At 57.7% G+C, this 19,202-nt stretch overlaps 2 protein-coding genes across 2 annotated transcripts; one reads left to right on the forward strand and one right to left on the reverse strand.

The window, feature by feature from the left end:
• Positions 1-5: 5 nt before the first annotated feature.
• CCDC69 (coiled-coil domain containing 69) lies at positions 6-9,393 on the reverse strand. Its single transcript, XM_053991172.1, has 9 exons — positions 9,235-9,393; positions 4,165-4,234; positions 3,596-3,756; positions 3,326-3,401; positions 3,066-3,139; positions 2,751-2,852; positions 2,447-2,566; positions 2,112-2,209; positions 6-1,967 (listed from the first exon to the last, which is right to left on the reverse strand). The coding sequence occupies exons 1-9, from the start codon at positions 9,280-9,282 to the stop codon at positions 1,799-1,801; spliced, it is 918 nt and encodes a 305-aa protein (XP_053847147.1). The 5' UTR covers positions 9,283-9,393; the 3' UTR covers positions 6-1,798.
• Positions 9,394-14,035: 4,642 nt separating this feature from the next.
• Positions 14,036-18,924, forward strand: GM2A (ganglioside GM2 activator). The gene is made up of 4 exons (XM_053991420.1): positions 14,036-14,324; positions 16,145-16,297; positions 17,139-17,321; positions 17,435-18,924. The coding sequence occupies exons 1-4, from the start codon at positions 14,208-14,210 to the stop codon at positions 17,588-17,590; spliced, it is 609 nt and encodes a 202-aa protein (XP_053847395.1). The 5' UTR covers positions 14,036-14,207; the 3' UTR covers positions 17,591-18,924.
• Positions 18,925-19,202: the final 278 nt, after the last annotated feature.

Genomic DNA, 19,202 nt, shown 5'->3' on the forward strand with positions numbered 1-19,202 from the left:
AGGCTTTTTGTGCTGCCCTCACCCTCCATTTTGTCGGGGCACCCAGGACCTATCATCCCCCCCATGATTGCCAAGGTACTGCCTGGTCCAGGCTTTCCCCCTTTCATAGTGTGCAAGTCCTTTTCTTCACTCATTTATTCCTCCTCCTCAGTTCCCAGTGTCCCCTTTCCCAGAGTCAGGCACATTCTTCCAAGTCCCACGCAGGATCTGCCTTTGGGGCACTGGGACGTGGTACCAGGTGTCCAGAGCAGGATCCCAGACCCCACCAGCCTCGTATCCCCTTGTCCAGAAATCCTGATCCCTTCAGCCATAACCAGGCAGGATTTGCTGGGCTTTCCCCTGCTTTGGTGCTACAGCACCTGGGGGAGGCACAGATGATGTGTGGAGCAGAGGATGCCCTGGTGGGTGGGACATGGCTCTGACACAATAGGCTCCCCCATTTCCCCCTCTGGCAACCCCATGGAGGTTTGTGGGTCAGAGCTGGATCCCCCATCCACGTTGCCTTCCTGGCTGCCCATTCAGCCGCTGAATTTCTGATTAAGGTCAGCACAAAGGACGGAAGTGACTGATGCAGTGGCCCTGATGCTGGGAGGGTTTGGGTCTGCCCTGAGCTGGGAGCCCATTGAAATGAAGGAAAAGAGGGAAGGAACAGGAAAATGGGGATCAGCCTTAAGGGCCGCATGTGGAGTTTCCTTGTTGAGTCTTTGTGGTGCCAGCTCCCACCCTTCCCCTTCTTCCCACTGTGTGGGGTGTGGAGCACACAGCCCCACTCTGGGACACTCCTGCACCAGTCCCCCAAACCACTGACATGGGACTCCTGAGGCTGCTGCTTCTTACAGATCTGTAATCATTACAGGCAGCAGCACCTTGGCTGGTGCACACACACACCCACAGACACACAAACCCACACACACCCACCCACACACACGTACAGCTCTGTCTAAACAGTCCTGGGGAGGGGACAGGCCTGTGACAGCCCCAGAGCAGACTCCCATCACACTCGTGCACCCAGGGGAAAGTGCTTGTGTGCATCCAGCCCTGACCCACAGCCATGCTGGCAGCACCTTCCCTGATGGGGATGCCCTGCCTCGAGCAGAGGGATGTGACCTGCCAAAGCCTGCTACCCCCTGGGAAGATGCTCTGCTCCCTGAGGTGCAGCTCCAGCCTCTGTCCAGCTTTTGTGGGAGAAGATGGGACTGGTGGTGCTGCTGAGGGGCAGCAGGGACAAGTAGGGCTTGGGGTCTTTGTGGCAGTCAGCTGGGACATGCAGGAGCTGTACCTGGGAGACATTTGCTGAAGGTGGAGGAGGTGATGAGAATAGGAGGGCATGGGTGGGAGCCCTGCCTGGTGAGGTTAACATCATGTCCCCAGTGCCCTCCTCATCCTCCCGGTGCTTGTCCCCCTCCTGTCCTAGTGGCCTCCTCATTGTCCTCATGCCCTGGGGCAGCACTGGTGCTGTTTATACTCAGAGCCAAGCGCTAGGTCAGATCCGGCCCAATGCAAGTCTGTCTGTCCTGGCTGACCCCTTTCAGCCACAGACAGCCCCTCACCAGAGGAAGGGGCGCAGGGACTGTGTGGGTGGGAGGCCAGGGTCCCTCTGCAGCCCCACACGGGCTGGGGAAATGCAGGCGTAAGCGTCCCGTGAAATGCTCCATCGCTCCGGTCCGTGAGGCGCCCCGAGGGCTCGGCCAGCCCAGAGCCCTGCCCCGACCGGGGGGCACTGGTGAGAGCAGCCCTGGGCTCACAGGGCTGCGGGGCAGTCCCCGGCAGTCCCCGGCAGCGCGCCGTGCCGTCGGTGCTACGTGGCGATGAGGGGCACCTCGCCGGTAGCCATGGGGAAGGGGGTGCCGTCCCCGGCGTTGAGCACACGGTACAGCAGCTCCTCCTTCTCCCGGCGAGCCTGATCCAGCAGCTGCGCCTCCTTCTCCAGCGCCCCGCGGGCGTTCTGGAGCTCCTCGGACAGCTGCCTGCGGGCAGAGGGCACAGGCTGCCGGAGCCGCCCCTCTGCTCCCCGCAAAGCACCCGCGGCACCACAGGCTGCCACGTGCTCCCGCACTGCCACCTGTCCCCCCACCGGAGATGCCACCTGTGCACGGGTGGGTGGGACTTACCTCGCCATGACCAAGTGGTTCTGGGTGCGGACTTGCAGGTCCTCGTTCTCCTGCTGGAGAGTTTTCACCTTCTCCTCCAGCAGAAGGTTCCTCTCCTCCTGGAAGGGGGCATGAGGGTGAGGAGAGAGCTGGGAAACACTTCTGAGCCCCCTGCCACGCCATTTTGGGTGAAATGCTGACCTGGTGGCATTGCTTCCCCATCCCTCCCCCCACAGCAAGAGAGGAAGAGGGCTCCATCCACCTTTGCTCCAGCTGCAGTTTCTGGGCAGAATTTAGGTGGATAGAGGAGCTGAAAAGAGGAAAGCCCACCTGTGACCCTCGCCCTTTCAACCCACCACGGTTTCCAGGTGCAGCAGCTTCTTGTCCAGGCCATGGATTTGCTCGTTCTTCATCTCGATGACGAAGTGCAGGCTCTCCAGCTCCTGCTCCCAGAAGGGGCTGGGGCTCCCGTGCTCCTGCAGGGCCATCACTTGTGTCCAAGGGACCTCAACACCTCCCCAGGGCAGGCTTTGCTCCCTCCCTCAGCTGTCCTGTGCTCCCCTCTGGTTCCAGCCCCACCCTGCCAGGGTCCATCAGAGGCCCCTTGGCTTTGGGTCAGCACCCCATAGCAGGTCCCCTCCCTGACACCCCTCCCTGCACCTGGATGTGCTTCTTGTAGTCTGTTCTCAAGAGTGACTCCTCCACCCGCTTCATCCTCTCCTGGAAGGATTTCAGCTGGGAATTCAATGCCTGAATTTTCTCCTAAGAGAACCAGGGAAAAAGCAGAATGAGAGGTATCTGGGATTTCTTTCTGAGACAGGGACTGCTGGGCTGTGGTACCCAAATAACACCAGGGCTGGAAGAGCTGGCGTGGTCCCCGAGCACACCAGGCACTGAGGTGACCACTGGAGAATGTGGGCAGAACCAGCAGGTGGTCCACAAGCCCCCCCTCCCCATGGATTTCTCTGCTGATACCTGTAAGGCTGCCTCAGACCTGTGGTGGGACTCTGTCAGCAGCAGCTTCTCCTGCTCATGTGCTCCCTGGAGCTCTGTGGAGGAACATGAGCTGAGTGCCACCAGTGTGGGGACACTGGGGCAGCGGGCCCCACCTGAGCCCCACAGCAGTGGAGAGCAGGGAACAGCATCCCCATGACCCCACAGGCAGCCAAAGGGACACGGCAGTAGCGGGGAGAGGGGAGGGGAGCTGCAGGGAGCCCTGCTGCCCTGGCACGCACCTTGCAGGGTTTCCGTGTGCTCTCTCCTCAGGGCATCAAGCTGTTCCTTCAGCTCCAGCTCTTTTCCCTTTTCCACCTGGGAAACAGTTGGATGAGAAATCTCAGTGCAAGGGATGCAGAGCTTCACTGCTTTGGGCTTCCTTGCCCTTTCATAGACCTGCCCTCCAAAAAATGGGAGAGCCCAGCCCAGCACGTGCCAGGAAAGACCAGGCTGGTGACATGCTCCATGCCCAGCTGCTGCCTCCAGCAGCACCAGCCCTTCCAGCTCACCTGGATCTCAGTGTCTTGGGAGATGCTCGCAGTGCCTGCCTGGCCAGCATCCTGCAGCCGCTCCTCCTCCTCCTCCTGGCCTTGGAGGAATCTCGCACTGTCCGTCCACTCCTCTGCCCGCGCTGCCTTCTCCCCATGCTCAGGAAGCAGGGAGGCATTGGCTGCAAGACAAACACGGCTGAAACAGCCCTGGCTGCCTCCCTCTGGCTGGGCTGCCTGCACATCCTGGGCAGCTGAACCTGCCAGTGCCGTGGGCTGGGTTCAGCACTACCCTCTTCACACTGGAGAAACACCTCCCTCCGTCTCACTGGTCCAAATTAGCCCTAATTGGGATGGTGCTGGCAGGCTCAGAGAGGACACAGAGCTTGTCAGGTCTCCTTTTCTGGGGATGACCTGTCTGACTGAGAGGAAGGGATGCCGCTGTCTCTGGGATGCTCTGTTTGCCCTCCTGCACCAGCATGCACCTACATCATCCTCATCCTCCCTGGTGCCATGCTGGGGCCTGCCCAGTGCTTCCTTAATATCGCTCTGAGAAAGCAAAGCAGGCGGAAAACATTTTTTTTTCTCACCATTCTGTGTCTTCAAGGCCGAGAGCTCCTGGGAAGCCGATCCCCTCTGCTGCTGGGCTTTTAGCTGTCTCTGGCAGAGAGAGAGGAGGCTGGAGCAGAGGGGAACAGTCGGGCAGGTGGCTGCAGGCAGAGAACACCCTGTCCTGAGCCTGCATCAGCTCTGCTAAAACACAGGTCCTCGGGGAGCAGCAGTCCCTCCCAGAGCCCTGCCCTCTCCCAGCACCCGTGGGTGTGCATGTACTGCCCATCAGGCAGCCTCAAGCTCATGCCAATTCCCTCCATCCCAGACAGTTCACCATGTGGCATTCAGCTGGAAAACCTGGGGGATGCCACCCTCACTGACATGGTGCTGGTGCAAAATGGGCCCCAGCAGCAAAACTTTTGGTGGGGGAGAGCAGGCAGCACTTGGCAGGGCTCCAGCTTTGGCACTCCCTTGCCCCTCTCCTCCTGTCCTGGGATGCTCAGGTCAGTCTGGTCCCTGGCACCTTGCAGCTCCCCAGACACACGCCTCTGCCAGGGCCTTAGACAGATGGGCTTTGACACAGCTGGAGCAGGAGTGAGAAATGAAAAATAACCATAAATCAGACCATACAGCCCCTGTGCAGGGCTGGCAGCAGGCGAGAGCAGGCGGCGGCCAAGCAATGACCTCAGGAGCGCAGGAATGTGCTGCACAGCCCCGCACTCCCGCACGCTCCCGCTGCTGCCACGGGGCTGAGATAACCCAGAGCCGGGAGCTGCCTCCAGCAACACAGCTCCGTGGGATGCCTTCCAGCCCTGCATGGGTTTAATTTAGTCACTTGGAGGGGAGAAGAGGAAAAAAAAAAAAAAGAGTGGATATATTTTTATCAGTTGCTGAAAGATAGAAGCAAATCTTGCAGGCTCTCACGGCTCGGCCTCGCTGGTGCAAGGCAAATGTGGTCCCTGATGCCCATCACTGAGCTGGGCTTCTGGGTATGGCATAGATGCACGAGAGGCAAGAAAATTCACCTGAAGACACGGTGCTGCCCTCCAGCCCCCGGCAGAGCTGTCCCTAAAAATCCCAATCCCTAAGGAAAGCAGCCCTGCTGCCTGCGGGACCCGCCGGGCCGGCTGCTCCCCGGCTCGGCCCCGCGCACAGCGGCGCGGCCAAATACAGCCCGGATTAGAGAGCCTGGCTTGGGAAAAAAGCAAGGGAAAGCAAAGAGACGTCCCTGTCTCCGCCTCCACTGCAGCCCCCCTTCTGGAGCGGGAGGGAGGCGCAGTTCCAGAGAGCAGGAGAACTCCAAGCCTCTGGGAAGCCACGGCTTTATCTTCCCTTCTATGGCATGAGCAGCCACAGCGTTGAACGTGGCCCAGGCGAGGGGGCGAGGAGGCACCCGGCAGAGTTCACGGGGCTTGTTCTCCTTGTCCATGTAGTTCACCCTGAAAGCACAGGGTGCTCTGAGATGCTGCTGAATCCTGGCACACCTGACTACAAGGTGTTCCCAGGAATCCTCTCCTGTCCCCTGACACACCTCGTGCCAGCGCGCATCTCCCTGGTATTTAACGTAGCAGTGTCCTGTGATGGGTTTTGAAGTTCGGGGGATGGGGGGCGAGGGAAGAGATGAATGAGACAATCGAGGCTCTGCAGCCATGAGGGCATCATAGGAGTCCCAAAAGGCCTCCTCCCCACACCCCATATCCTTTTTTGCACTGCAACAAAGCAAAGGCTGTGTAGAAGGACCCTCCTGACAGGTGGATGACACACGCCTCAAGGGTTTTGGATGATCTCAGCAGAGCTGAGAGCAGGATGCTGTTACCACCTCCAGGAGGGACCCCAAACCAAACCACCTCTGCTGCATTTGTCCTGCTCACTAGCATAAGTGATGCCTAAGGACAGAGAGCCCAGGGCTGGTCACCTCCATAGCACAGGCACTGTCCCCAGCACACACCCAGGGAATCTTCACCTCTCCCGCACACCCCAAACCCAGCAGGATGGGACCTCAGAGCCCTTCAGCCTCTAAAGGAAGATTATTTGAGACACCAGCACTGAACTCAGAAATAGGTGAAGCGAGGAACAGGTTCACCAGCATCAACAGACAAATCTAAATACTTGCCCTGAGGCTATGAGTGAGGCATCTTCCTACCTCTAGGAGCAATTAAAATAGCGTCTAGAGCTAATTTTAGTCATAAACACTCAATTGTCCTTTGGAATAAAAGCTCCACCTCTGGGGTGAACAGCAAAATTTGGCTGAAAGCTCTGAAATATGGAGGGACTTTCCACTGTCACTTCCAGAGAAGCTTTGTGGCACCCGAACCTCTGGTATCGCCTGGCGCATTTTGGAGAGCTGGAAAATCATCCTGGAATTCACAGTGTGTGCAAGGAGCAGGTTGGGAATTGCTCCAGCTGGAACAGCTTTGGCCAGGGGAAGAAACAGCCTGATACATCCTGCAGGTGGGGGCCATCCACAGCGTAGCTTATCCTGTAAGTTCTTGGAAACCTCTGCCAAAAATACCTTCCAGCTATGAAAAAACCAAAAGTATCTACATTCTTAGAACTAAATATTTCTAATAGTCTGGAGCAGAACTGTTTATGGATGGATTAATAGGGATTTCCAACAGGACCTGAGTCATCTCCAAGGGTTCTGAGATGAGGAGCACCAGTGTAGAGCAAGCTGGCACAGTGTGGGCAGCCGAGGTGGCTGCAGCCTCTGCTTCAGCTCGTAGTGTGAGGTGGGGTTTTGGACTGTATTTTTCTTCCTCTTTTCCTGTTTTACAAGTACATTAAGCAATTCAACCATGCAACCTAGCAAAGGAAATCACAAAGAGGCAGGAAATGAGTATTTAAATCCTGACTCTGCTCCTGGGGAGGAGGCTTTGCTTTGTGGCTGTGGAGTAGGGGGCCAGGATTTGGTCCATGAGTGTAACACCTCCCAGACCTGCAGCAGATGCTCAGTGCTGCCAGAGCAATGCTGGCAGGTCCGTAGGACCTGTCTTTAACCCTGCTGCTGTGTTTCCTCCAGTGATGGTGATGGTTGTGTTAGGAGGTGATTATCACCTCTCCTACAGTCAGATCTGTGCCGCAGACCATAGGCAAACACTTCACACTGTTGACAGCCCCGAGTTTTGCATTCTGGCCCTTCCCTGACTCCTGGTGCTACCTACAGTTCCCAGCACTTCAAAATAAATTCACCCCAGCCCTGGAAGGCGGCCAAGCCTCAGCCCCAACCTTTTGGGAAGGCAACTTGGCCTCTCTCACGCCAGGAGCGTGACCAAAGCATGAGTGGCCAAGCACGGGTGGATGGAGCTGAAGGGGAAGGAAACCCCAGGGGCAGCGCCCGCAGCTCAGGGCTGGGTTCTCTCTGTGCCTCCCTTATCACCCTGCTGCCTGCAGACTGGTGCCAGGGAAGGATGAGGCTGCCAAGGAGCCTCCCCCGGGGCACACACTGGCTCCTGGTATGTCATCCACCCACCAGACCCAGCCCAGCACCAGCTCCTCAAGGTCACCTCAAAGCTGGGACTGGCCTCAAAAGCCTCTGCAGCCCCCAGCCCCATTAGAGTCCCCAGCCCCATGACCTGCACATGGCTTCTGGCTGGGCTTGCCCCTGGGGTTTGAAGTCTCCCCTAACCCCAAGAAACCTCAAGGGAGCAACTCTGCAAGTCCACCCATCAGCAGTGGGAGGTGAAGGTCTCCCATCCTGCCTTTTGGTACTCTGGACATGAGAACATGGGCAGGAGTGGCCCCGTGCATGCCCTTACGCCTTTTAGCCATCATGGGGATTTTAGGTGCTGCTTTCAGAATGACTTCCAGTCACAGCAGCAGGGCTGTTTATGGGTAATGACTGTTGGGGAGCAGTGACACAGGGCTGTGCAGAGGAGCTCGAGAGCGGGCAAGTGCAGGAAGGGAGACGTCTGTAGGCAAATGACAAATTTCCGTGTTTCGGTAAATGTGGGGCTCTCAACACCTGGGGCCTTGGGGCTGTTTCTCCCTGTCCTATGCCTGTTCTTGAGAGCTCTTAGAGTCACAAACCAGCCCAGAAATATCTGATCTTATAGGTCATAGCAAAGAGTGGGATTTTTTCCATGATGTGGAGAAGCGACCAAGCCTGCAAGTGCTGTAAATAAAGGCACTTGTTGGCTGCAGGGCTGTGTGAGCCCCGTGCCTGCTCCCCCTGCACATCCAGCAGTGGGTTCTGTGGTTCCAGGTGGGGACTCTCACAGCTGGATCTGCAAAGGACCACCTGTGCTGGGGGCACAGCAGCACCACGGGGTGTTTCTGCCTTCCCTCCTTCCCATGCCACCCTCCAGCGATCACAACACCCAACAGCAGTAAGCACAGCACATCCGATAGCAAAAACATCCCCCGAGGTCAGTGGTGAGGCACTGGGGCAGCATGAGCACGTCAAATAATAACAACAGTAATGATAATAACAAATCAGCAGATAATTTCAGACCTCACCAAAGAGCTCCTCAGTACAGAGCAACGTGCTGAGATCTGAGGGGACTCAGAGTGCTCCCCCACAGGAGTGTTCCCCTACAGGAATGCTCCCCTACAGGAGCGATGCCTTCAGCACAAGGAGACACAGCCTTTGGGACGAGGGAGGATGCTGTGGGAAGCTGGCAGAGGTCTAGCTGGGGGAACCCATGCCTGTCATCCATGGGACCAGCATTTCCAACAGGCATCATCATCCCAGATCCTGCACCCCCTTAATTATAGAATTTCCGTGATGTCGGGGTGAGCCTGGAGGGGTGCAGGAGAGTGGAGGAGGGCGCAGGAGAGCGGGTGGCTGCCACTTTCATTGTCCCCGCTGCCACCTCCCCCACCCCAATGCCGGTGGGGTCCCACGCAGCCGGGGACAGCCACAGCGCCCGGCACCACCGCTCCCCGGGACAGGGAGGAACCCACGCCGGGCGCCTCCAACACCCCTCGTCCCCAGCAGTGCAAGCAGGACTCCCCGCAAACATCAGCCCCACGCGAACCCCAGCTCCATTGAACCCCGACAACGTGTGCACTCGGTCCCACGAGAGCCCGACCCCACGCGAACCCCGACCCCGAGAGAAGCCCAGCCCAAGCCCAGCCCAGCCCAGCCCAAAAACCCCCGCAGCCGCTACCTCGGCACCGACGGGGCAGCAGCGCAGGGCGCTGCCGGTGCAGCCCATGGAGCCCCGGCGGGACCCGCTCAGCCGCGGGGCGCGGGGCGCGGCATCCCCCGGCGAGCGGCACCGGTCAGGGACGGGACGGGTTGAGCCGCCCCAGCTGGCAGGCAGGAAAAAAAAATAATTAAAAAAAAAAAAAGTAATAAAAACGTCCGGCAGCTGCTGACAGGCAGCGCCGGGAGAGGGTGCTCTGCACCCCCGAGCCGCGGGCAGGGCCCCCGGCCGCAGCCTGCCCGCCCCCGGGGCTGGCCCTGGGCCCCCTCCACCCCGGGGTGTCCCCGCCCTGGGCCGGGGTGCTTCGGGAATGCTCTGTCCCACGGGCCCCCTGCACTGAGGATGCTCCGTTGTGGGTGTGGGGTAAGAAGAGCAGGGCCCCTGCATTGGAGGTGTCCTCTCCTGGGCGAGGAGAAAGGGGAACAGGAGCCCTGCACCAGAGCTAGGGTGGGAGCAGGACCAGCTGCTCAGGGGGCTTCCACTGCTGAAGCCACCCCAGGCCCCTTAGGAATAGGGATGAGAGTGAGAAAGCAGAATCCATCTGGCTTTTGCCATCACCCCATCAAGTTTCAGCTTTTGTGGGGGTACTTGTGGAAAAGTGGTGGGTTTGGGGTGCTACTCCTGGCAGGAGCTCTGCTCTGGGTCATTGTGCTGGCTGGAGGGGGCTTTCAGTGTGATCCATATTGCCTGAGGGACTGTATCCTGTCAACCCTTCTCTTGAGCATCCCAAACACCCCAAATGCTGGGCCTGGAGCCAGGGTGCCCTTTTCCAGGGGGAAATCCTACACTTTGGAAGTGGGTCTTGAACATGTAGGGACACACATGGATTTGAAAGTGTCCCATCTAAAAAATAATGTGAGGAAAGGTATGTTCCTCCAAATGTTTTGATTTTAATGATTTTTAAATGCTTTTTTAAAATTATCTTTTTATACATTCCTGAACGACCACACATATTGACCTGAAAACCCATTGGTGCTACCCAGAACTGCTGAAATAGGAGTCTTTGAACTTGGTCATGAGGCCGTGCCTGTATGGAAACATTGCAAGTTTTTTGTCAACAAGTTTCTATTCTGACATTTTCCAAATATCCCCTGGGAGAAGTCCAAGCAGCCTGCGGCTCTAGGGATGCCAACACCTTGGCATTTCGCCTGGGCAGCGAGGGAGTGGAGGTGCCTGGTCGTCCTGTCACGTTCGACTTGGAGGTGTTTTTCTTGCCCTGGTAACCCTGGCACCGGGGAAATTGTGAAACACCACTTGGATGGGAGGGTGGGGAGGACGAGGGGCAGGCCCACGTTGCCCCAAGTCTCCCGGGGACTGGTGGGACCAGTTGCCTGCGTCCTCTTGGGTGGGTGCTGCTTAACCTGAGTGAAGTTTTGTGAGTCACAGAAGCTTCTGGCATCAGCTCCCACTGCTCAGAAACCACCGAGAGAGCGTCTCAGTTCTTATCTCTCCCAGCACTTCAGAGTGGGGCAAGTCTCTTCCCTGCATGAGAGTACTTATTTGGGCTGAGTAGATCGTTTGTGGGATAAATGCGCAAGGTGCTGGTCTCCACCTCTCCAGGGTTAATTAAAAATCCCGGTCCAGACTTCAGAGACTGAAGGCCTACAGGGGGAAGCGCAAAGCACGTGCAGATTTCCAGACTGAATTTGCATTGCTGGGGCCAAGGCTGCAAAGAGAAGCAACTGTGTGGGCAGCTGATGAGGAGTCTGTCCAGCTGCCATCACGTCTTGCTGGTGCACAAGGGTCCAGTAGTTTGCACATGTGCTTGTGGAAATTTCAGCTTTTAACTGTGGGGTGCCAAGGGGGTGCTTGGGGACGCCCTCATTCCACAAAGTGGGGCTCCAGGTAGGATTTCTCTTGACAATGATGGAGAAAAAACAGTTTGGTCACATCAGGCTAAGGCATCAAGCCAGCAGGGCAGAGCTGGGGCTTGGGGATGGGTCTGTGCAGCAAGGCCAGCTCCAGCACCCCCATCCCCAGCCTCTGCTGCAGGCTCTGCTGTGACAACCCTGTGCTTCTAGGAGAACCCCTGCCTTTTGGAGACATGGCTGCCCAGACTATGTTACATCCTTCCTTCAGCCTGTGGGTGCACTTGTGAGGCTGCCTGCCAAAAGCCCTGCCTGTGCTACCCCAAACCTCTCTTATTCTAGCTTGATTTTAGCAATTCCTCAATTTCTCCAGTATTTCCTATAGAAACTGCATAGGATATGTGCCTGCAGACAGGTCTTTCACATCAGCCCTGCTTTATCCTCCTCTGCCCCAATATACTGAAAACTTGCTCCCTTTTCAGGAACTGCTCTGTTCAGCTGCTTTTGAGCAAAGCAGGGGCTTTCCATGGCATCCTAGGGGTAAGCAGAGCACCCCGGGCATCTGGAGGCTGCATGAGGCAGCCTGGAGAAAAAGGGGACTGTGGGAGCAAGGCGATTTCTGCCCAGGCAAAGACAGGAAAGCAGAGGTGGTGTTGTGCCACCACCTGAGGCAGCTTCAGCTTGTTTTGAAGTTTGCTCTAATGTCTTTTTTTGGTGTTATCTTGATCTCTCCCCAGGAATGACAGCAGCTGGAGACATCTCCAGGGTTTTGTCTAGAAAAGTGAGACAAGGAGGCTTTATCACATGCTCGGCTGAATTGCCGTAAATGGGATAACAGCTGGAAAGTCGAGTTAATTTGTACCAATGGTCATTTAAAGTGTTTGCCAAAGCTTATGGATAAGAAAAGCATTTGTGCAAACTGTTTAAGTGTCTCTTGTGGCTCTCTCTCTGGTTCCAGTACGGACTGGGCACAACAGGATGGGTACAAGGGTCAGTGCCAGCCCGGCATGGTCTGTTTGCAGAGTGGTTCTGTGAGTGCAGATGGGGTCATTCAATTTTTTTTTCTTGTTTGTTTATCTTATTTTCAGAAACCTAGTCTGGAAAAAAAAAAAAAAAAGAGAGGTGGAGGATATTTTTCTGGAAGGTTTTTGGGTGATGAGCTGGCCTGTGGTGATGCCTGATGGTTCCTGGTAGAGCTGCAGCCCAATGGGTGGACAGATAGTGGTCGTGGTTACACCTTTCCTCCCTGCTCATCATTTGCAGTCTGTTTGCTTTGGTAAATGAGAGGTAATGAAGTGCTGGCTGCTTTTCTTCATGCAAATCCGAGGTGTTTAGCCAGGTCTGCTGAGACCTCATGACTTGCTCTCAATTTTGCATGGGTGAGATAGTTGAAAAAACTGTTTGAATTGGAGAAGTTCTCACATGTGTTGGAGCCCAAAAAAAGTCACAGGCTCTTTTAGTGGGGATTTAGGTCACACATGATTCTGCCTTGAGGTAGTGCAACGATTTCAAGTCATTCCTGTCCCTGCCTGTGCTTTTCCAAGCAAAAAGATGTGGGTTAACCTGTTCTCGCAGTCTTTTATTCTCCTTTTTCCCCCATGGCAAAATGAAGTGGAAAAGGATGGGAATAGGGAAGTGAAACCTTCACTCACAATGGCTGTGAGAAGCAGAAAAGCATTCGATGCCAGGGCTCGAGGTGAGGGGCTCTGCTCCCCTCCCAGCCCCAAACACAATGCTCCTTCTGTGCCTGTGCCTCTCCCCATGCATCCCTATCCTTATGCCTGTCCTCCGGCTGCTCCGGGGCCTCAAAGTGAAAGCTAATCCCAGGGGATAACTTTCCGCCCCGCTCCGTTCCCGGCTGGGAGGAACGGGCTATTTATTCCTCACCCTTAAGCCTCGGCAGTGGATCAGCGGCGCAGTTGTCGCTGCCGGCTCGGGGTGGGCAGCAGCATCCACCACGTCCCCTGCCTGCTCCCACGCCCTGCCTGCACGCTGCCGCCCGGCCTTGCTGCTAAATAAGGACGAAAGGCTAAAAATAGAGCTGAGACGGGGGTTTGGACAAGCCAGGCAACCCTTCCCAGGGCTGAGAGCAATATGGGGAGGCCAGGCAGTGTCCGTGTGCAAGGGAGAGCAGAGCTGACTGTGGGGAAGGGTCTCACAAGTGGCTCCTGACCGTGCTGTGGCAGGGGGGAAGGTGTGAGACCTGCCACACTTGTGTCCTGTGTGCTCAGTTGGCTCAGTCCCCTCTGCAGGATAAAAGCATCTGTCCACCAAAATATACGGGAAAATCCATGCCACTACTGATGGAGGGGTACCCGTGTGACCATTCCAGCATGATGGGGGTGCCCGGGGCAGCGCTGTCTGGAAAATGATCCGCAAACCAGGGGGTAGGAATGGAAGAGGGGATGATAAATCCAGCATTTTACATAGATGGGTGGTAGGGGTACTGTGGCAAAGTGCCCAGGCAGAAGCTACCCGATGCCAGTGTCCCCTCCCCCCTGCTCATACACATCGGGTTTGAGGGTCTCAAATATCTGAAATATCTCAAATATCTCTGCTCTTCAGCTGCCACCTGCCCTGTGCCGAGCGCGGGGGGAACGTGGGGGTCCCGGGTACCGACCAGAGGGTACCGACCCTCGCACAGCCGGGGCACCCCCGAGCGGGATGTGAGGAGAGCCGCAGCCCTGGGTGGAGGGGTGGGTGGTGGGGAGATGGTCGTGCTTCCCCCATCGGAGCGGGTGATGTGTGTGCCCCGGGGTGGTGGGTGCAGCTCCCACCCCACCCCCCCCCGCTCCAAGTGCCGGCTCTGGGAGCTTGGGAAAGCGGCGCTTCCCGTCCCAGCATCCCTGCGAGTCCAGTCCTGCGCTTGGCAGCGAAACCGGGGAAGGGAGGGGAAAAAAAAAGAAAGCAAAAGGGGAAGGGAAAATGTGAGCGTCCTCGGGGGAGGGAGGGGAATCGGGCGGTGGGCCGGGCTCGGAGAGAAGGCTCATCCCCTCTGCTCGGGGCTTCATAGACCGGCCGCTGCCAGCCCGGTCCCGCCGAGGTCCCTGCCCTCCGCTCGCCTCCCCACCGCTCGGAGCAGTTCCCCGGACGCATCCCGGACCGTTCCCGGCGCATTCCCGGAGGATGCTGTGCGCGGGGCTGGCGCTGGCGCTGTGCGCGCTGCAGCTCGTCCCGGCCGCGCTCGCCGGGCCGCAGCCGCAGCTGCTGGTGGAGCGCAGCGGGGCCCGGCGGCTCAGCAAGGTGAGGAGGGACCGGACCCCGCAGCCCGCAGCCCGCAGCCCGCACCTCTCGGGCACGGAGGGGGCTGCCGGGGGGACTCGGCGGGGTGGAGAGGGGGAAGAATCCGTCATCCCGCTGGGACTGCAGGAGACCAGAAGCATTTCCTATCCCGTCAGGGTGGAAGGTCGCTGCTGGGCGCGTGTCTGTGGTTGGGCAGGGGAGTGGGGTCCATGGACCGCCTGCGGCCCCGCAGCCCCCGCGCTGGGGAGCAGTGCTGGAGGCTGGGGGCAGCTCGGAGCAGGAGGGAACCAGTGTTTACAAACACTTCTCAACGCAGAAACCCAGCGGCCTCGTCCTTCGGCTGATCGTCTCCCGGCTCTCATTTTGCTGCTCCATGAATCTTTTCCAGCCCATGTTCTTCTTCCCTATTCCCACGGAGTTCTGGGTCGGGCTCATTAACACGCGCTGATTAAGACACGGCTGATTACCACGTGTAACTCTCACGCGGAGTGAACGGAAATATTGCAATTTATTTTCCAGGAAAGCTGTGCTTGCCCGAGGGAAGGGGCAACCGGTTGGGAAGGCTGGAGGGGGCTCGGCGGGCAGCAATCTGCAGCCACACACTGATGCTCAGCTCGCTGGAGCCTCTTTGCCTGCAAACTCTCGGGCTGGGGGCTCCCAGCTCTTGCTCAGCGTCGGGGTGCAGCCTACCCTTGTCCCGGCTTGTCCTGAGCCCTGTGTCCTGCCCTGGGCTGCTCCCGGCGGGCGAGCAGCATGGTGGGATGGGCTGCTCAGCTGCGTGGGCTGCGCTCTGCCCGCTGGGGCTGCCGTGTGGCACCAGGCAATACAGCCTCCACCGGTTCTGCGGCTGCGAGCAGGCAGGGAGAGCCCCACGTCATGCCATGGGGACATGGGATGCTCCGGCCAAACCTGCTCGGGGAGGGAGCTGGGGCTGTCTCTGCCATTTGCCTCTGGCAGGCTCAGAGGTGGCTGTTGCAGACAGTGCTGCTATCCCTCCAGCTCTGAATCCAAGTGTCTTTACTGGTGGTTGCTGGAGAGGTTGGTGTGACTTGTAGGGAACAGGGGAGATGTCCCAGCATGACTCTTAACTCAGGACACATAAGTGATGTCCCTCATTCGGGTGACATCTCCTTACATGTGGATTTTCATTATCCCACGGGGCAATGCTGTTTCCCTGTCTCATTTGTACTCTGGATCAGGATTTGTACTCATTTGTAGCTCAGGATCAGGCCCCTGGGGTGTATCAGGCAGAGGATGAGCCTGGCTCATCTGGTCCCCAAGTGTGATTCCTGCTCCTATGTGGAACCAGGTGGCTGGAGCTGGTGGATGAGGGGTCACAAAGCAGGGCTGGTCCTGGATGAGGTGGAGGCTGTGCCAACCCCACAGCCTCTCCAAGGGGATCCCCCCACACCCCTGCCCAGCATCCTGCTGGACAGTGCAGACACCACCTGGTCCCAACTTGCTCTGACCTGTCCTCACACACCTTGCTCAGTGCCATTGGCATGAAGGATGCATCTTGCCTTGGCCACTTGTGAAGTGTTTGGAGGCAAAGCTGGGGCAAGTTTGGAAATTGCAGCCTGGTAATCCTCTTTGGGTGTAAAGTACATGCAGAGGCTCACAGACAGAGGGTTCTGCAATGTCCTCAGTCTTGGAGAGCTGGGAGTTCAAGAACTGGCATTTGAAGGGGCTGAAGGTCATTTTCTGGCTCTTTGTAAGCAGATGTTTGGCAGGGGTCAGAGGTGCAGCTCTGGATAAACCTCTTGCAAACACAAGGCAGGGCTTCTCCTGCCTCTAATTCCTCCTGTCCCTCGGTGCTGCAGGTTGGTGGCTTTGCCTGGGAGAACTGTGGTGACAAGAGGGACCCCGTGGTGCTGCAGAGCCTCTCTGTGGCACCCGACCCCATCAGCATCCCAGGGAGCCTGCGTGTCAGCGCGGCTGTCAAGAGCGGCAAGACCATGAGTTCCCCTCTGAAGGTAAGTGCCAGATGTCCCTCTGTGTGGTGAGGGAGGGCAGAGCTTCCCCAAATCAGCTGGAAAATGCCTGTCACTGGGTACAGGAATGAGCAGCCCTTGGGGAGTGAGGTACAGAGAGGTGCAGGGCTGAGCACACTGGGCTCTGTAAGCCAGAACAGGACAGTGGGCATGGGGAGACCTGTGGTGGGAGCAGACAGTTCAGTGGGAGCCTCCCAACCTTGTTCCTAGGACAGAAACCACCTGAGTAGTTTCATGTCCTGGGGATATATTGGTTCCAGGAGGGAAATGAAACCCAGGTGCTGTGGGTGCTTCTGGAGGTCGCTGCAGCACTTGTTTTTCAGCAGCCAACCCAGCTGCTCCCTCCAAGGGCATGCCACAGCCCTGCTCTGGGAGCCTTGGGCCATGCCAGCTGCCCTGCAACACTTTTTGGGAAGTTTTTTTGGAATAAGACAGAACATGTCTCTTGTCCAGTGTGCATGGGCTATCTAGAGCAGTGCTATGGTGTCTCCTTGGGCCTGGGATTCTGGGGTGAGTGCTGGGGGAGTGAGGAGCCAGAGCTGTAGGATGGGAGCTCCCTGGGAGCTTTGGGACAGGCAGAGGAGAGGAGAAGGAGGTGGGGATGTGAGGTGCTGGGTGGTGTTAGCTTAAGAGGTCAAGCTGAGATTGGGGGAACAGAAGCTGCAGGTTGAGAGGAACTGAAAGCAGGAGAGGGGGGCTCGAGGGGGTTTAGTGACTTCATGGACATCCCAAGGATTGCATGATCAGGAGCTGAGGGAGTTGGCTGGTGAGGAGCTGTGGGTGGCCCTGCTGGTTGTGCTGGTGCTGAACACCTTCCCTCCAGGCAGTGCTGGTGGTAGAGAAGGCACTGGGTGACCTGTGGATCCAGCTGCCCTGCATCGACCAGCTGGGCAGCTGCACCTACAACGACGTCTGCAGCATTCTGGATGAGCTCATCCCACCCGGCACGCCCTGCCCGGAGCCCCTGCTGACCTACGGCATCCCCTGCCACTGCCCCTTCAAAGCGGTACGGCCGTGCCCCGCGGTGACGCTGGCAGTGCCAGTGGATACCACTGTGCCCTTTGGTGCTGGGCTGGCCTTTTGGCTGACTTCTTGCCTGTCTGTCCCCTCTCTCCGTAGGGCTCCTACTCCCTGCCAGCCAGCGATTTTGACGTGCCCGATGTGGAACTCCCTTCCTGGATGACCAACGGCAACTACCGCGTCCGGGTGGTGGTCAGCAGTGGCGGGGAGGAGCTCAGCTGTGTCAAACTGGCCTTCTCCCTGCACTCCCACTGAGGGGTGGGACACCATCCCTCATATCCCCTCCAGCTTGGTCACCTGTCCCATCCCATCCTGTCCCAACCCATCCCTGTGAGGTCCATCCCTCCTGCTGTCAGGAGGAGGCAGCCCCTGTCCCCACCATCGCCTCCTCCCCTGCTGCACCCAGAGAGGCCCCTTTGGCTGTTCTGCTGTCCCCAAACCCATCACCAGGGTGTCTCCTGCCTGGACAGGGTGGCCTTGGAGCCTAACCCCAGCATGACCTGGGGTTGCTATTTTTTATCCAATTTTTTTTTTTTTTCTTCTTAATCCTATCAGGGCAATTTTAGACAAAAACATTCCAGGGAAAAGCAGTATATCTTGGAGCAGTCCGTGGGGATGAGGGAGTGTTTGGGAGTGCTGGGGCAGGCTAGAGGGATGCAGCACTAGTTGCAGAGGGTGTCCCTGCTTCCCACCATCTCTGGCCAGAGCACAGGGCTGTTTTGCAGAAATGTCCCCAAAGTGGCTGCAGGAGACCCGTCCCCACAGAGCAGCTTTGGATCTGCTGTTGCTGCATCCCTGTCCTGCATGGGGAACCAGCTTGGTGGCATGAGGCACCTGTGATGCCACCTCCCCATGCCCCTCCTGTGGGGGGAGGATGGAAACCACCTGAGCCCCACATGGACATTCCAACCTAGGGGGGACCAAGAGGCTGGTGACGCTCCCAGCAGCAGAAGAGGTTGCTGTTCATGGCTGTGCTCGCTCCAGAGGGAGACACAAGGCTGTGATGCACTGCTGGGGCACAGCCTGGCTGAGGACCAGTCATATTAATCTCATTTTTCCTCTGGGAGTGAGCTGAGGCAGGATGCTGCACTGGGACTATCCTCCCCCTGTGCTGGCAGAGGCACCCAGACACAGCAGCATCCTGATCATGGGATAACTGGGAGATGACCATGAAGACCAGCAGCCTAGATCCTATTTGGGGGTGTCCTGGCTGTGGCTGGAGACAGTCATGTTGGCAGGCAGTGTCCTTCTTGCTTCAGCTTTGGGCAGGGCATGAGCCTGTCATCACTCCCTTGTGCCAGGTGCCACCAGCCACCCACATCCCTTGCTGTCCCTCCCTGCTTGTGTTATTTGGCCCCTCGATAGGGCTGGTCTTCTACGAGCACTTTATACGCCTTAACTGCTGCGGGTGCTCCTGCACCACGCAGATGTGCTCCCACTGCCTTTCTGTGCCCTCCACTTGCTTTGTCTCACCCTGTGGCTTTGCCCAGAGAAGCACTAATCCTCTGTCCCCGCTCCCCTTCAGTGCCAGGGCAGCAACCTCCTTTTGGGCAGGTTCTGCAGGTTCTTAATAAATCTTTTTACCAGGATGTGGAGCTGGTGCCTCTTGTTGCTGGGGGTGACCTGGAGGTGACATTTATTTCGCTGGGAATAGTGTGGATGTGGGTGTGAGCTGGGGGAAGTGGAGGTGGTGTGGTGGGGGCAGCAGTGGAGGATGCTGTGGCCAGTGGAGCTGAGCAGCCCCGAGGCCAGTTCCTGTGTGAGGGGCAAGGCAGGGATCTGCAAACACTGCTTTGTGATGTGGGGACACAGGGACACAGCCATGGCCCAGGGTCCATGGCTCAGGCTGGGGGGCTTTGAGGGTGTC

This window comes from Vidua macroura, chromosome 15 (assembly GCF_024509145.1).
Source record: "Vidua macroura isolate BioBank_ID:100142 chromosome 15, ASM2450914v1, whole genome shotgun sequence".
NCBI classification, from domain to species: Eukaryota; Metazoa; Chordata; class Aves; order Passeriformes; family Viduidae; genus Vidua; species Vidua macroura.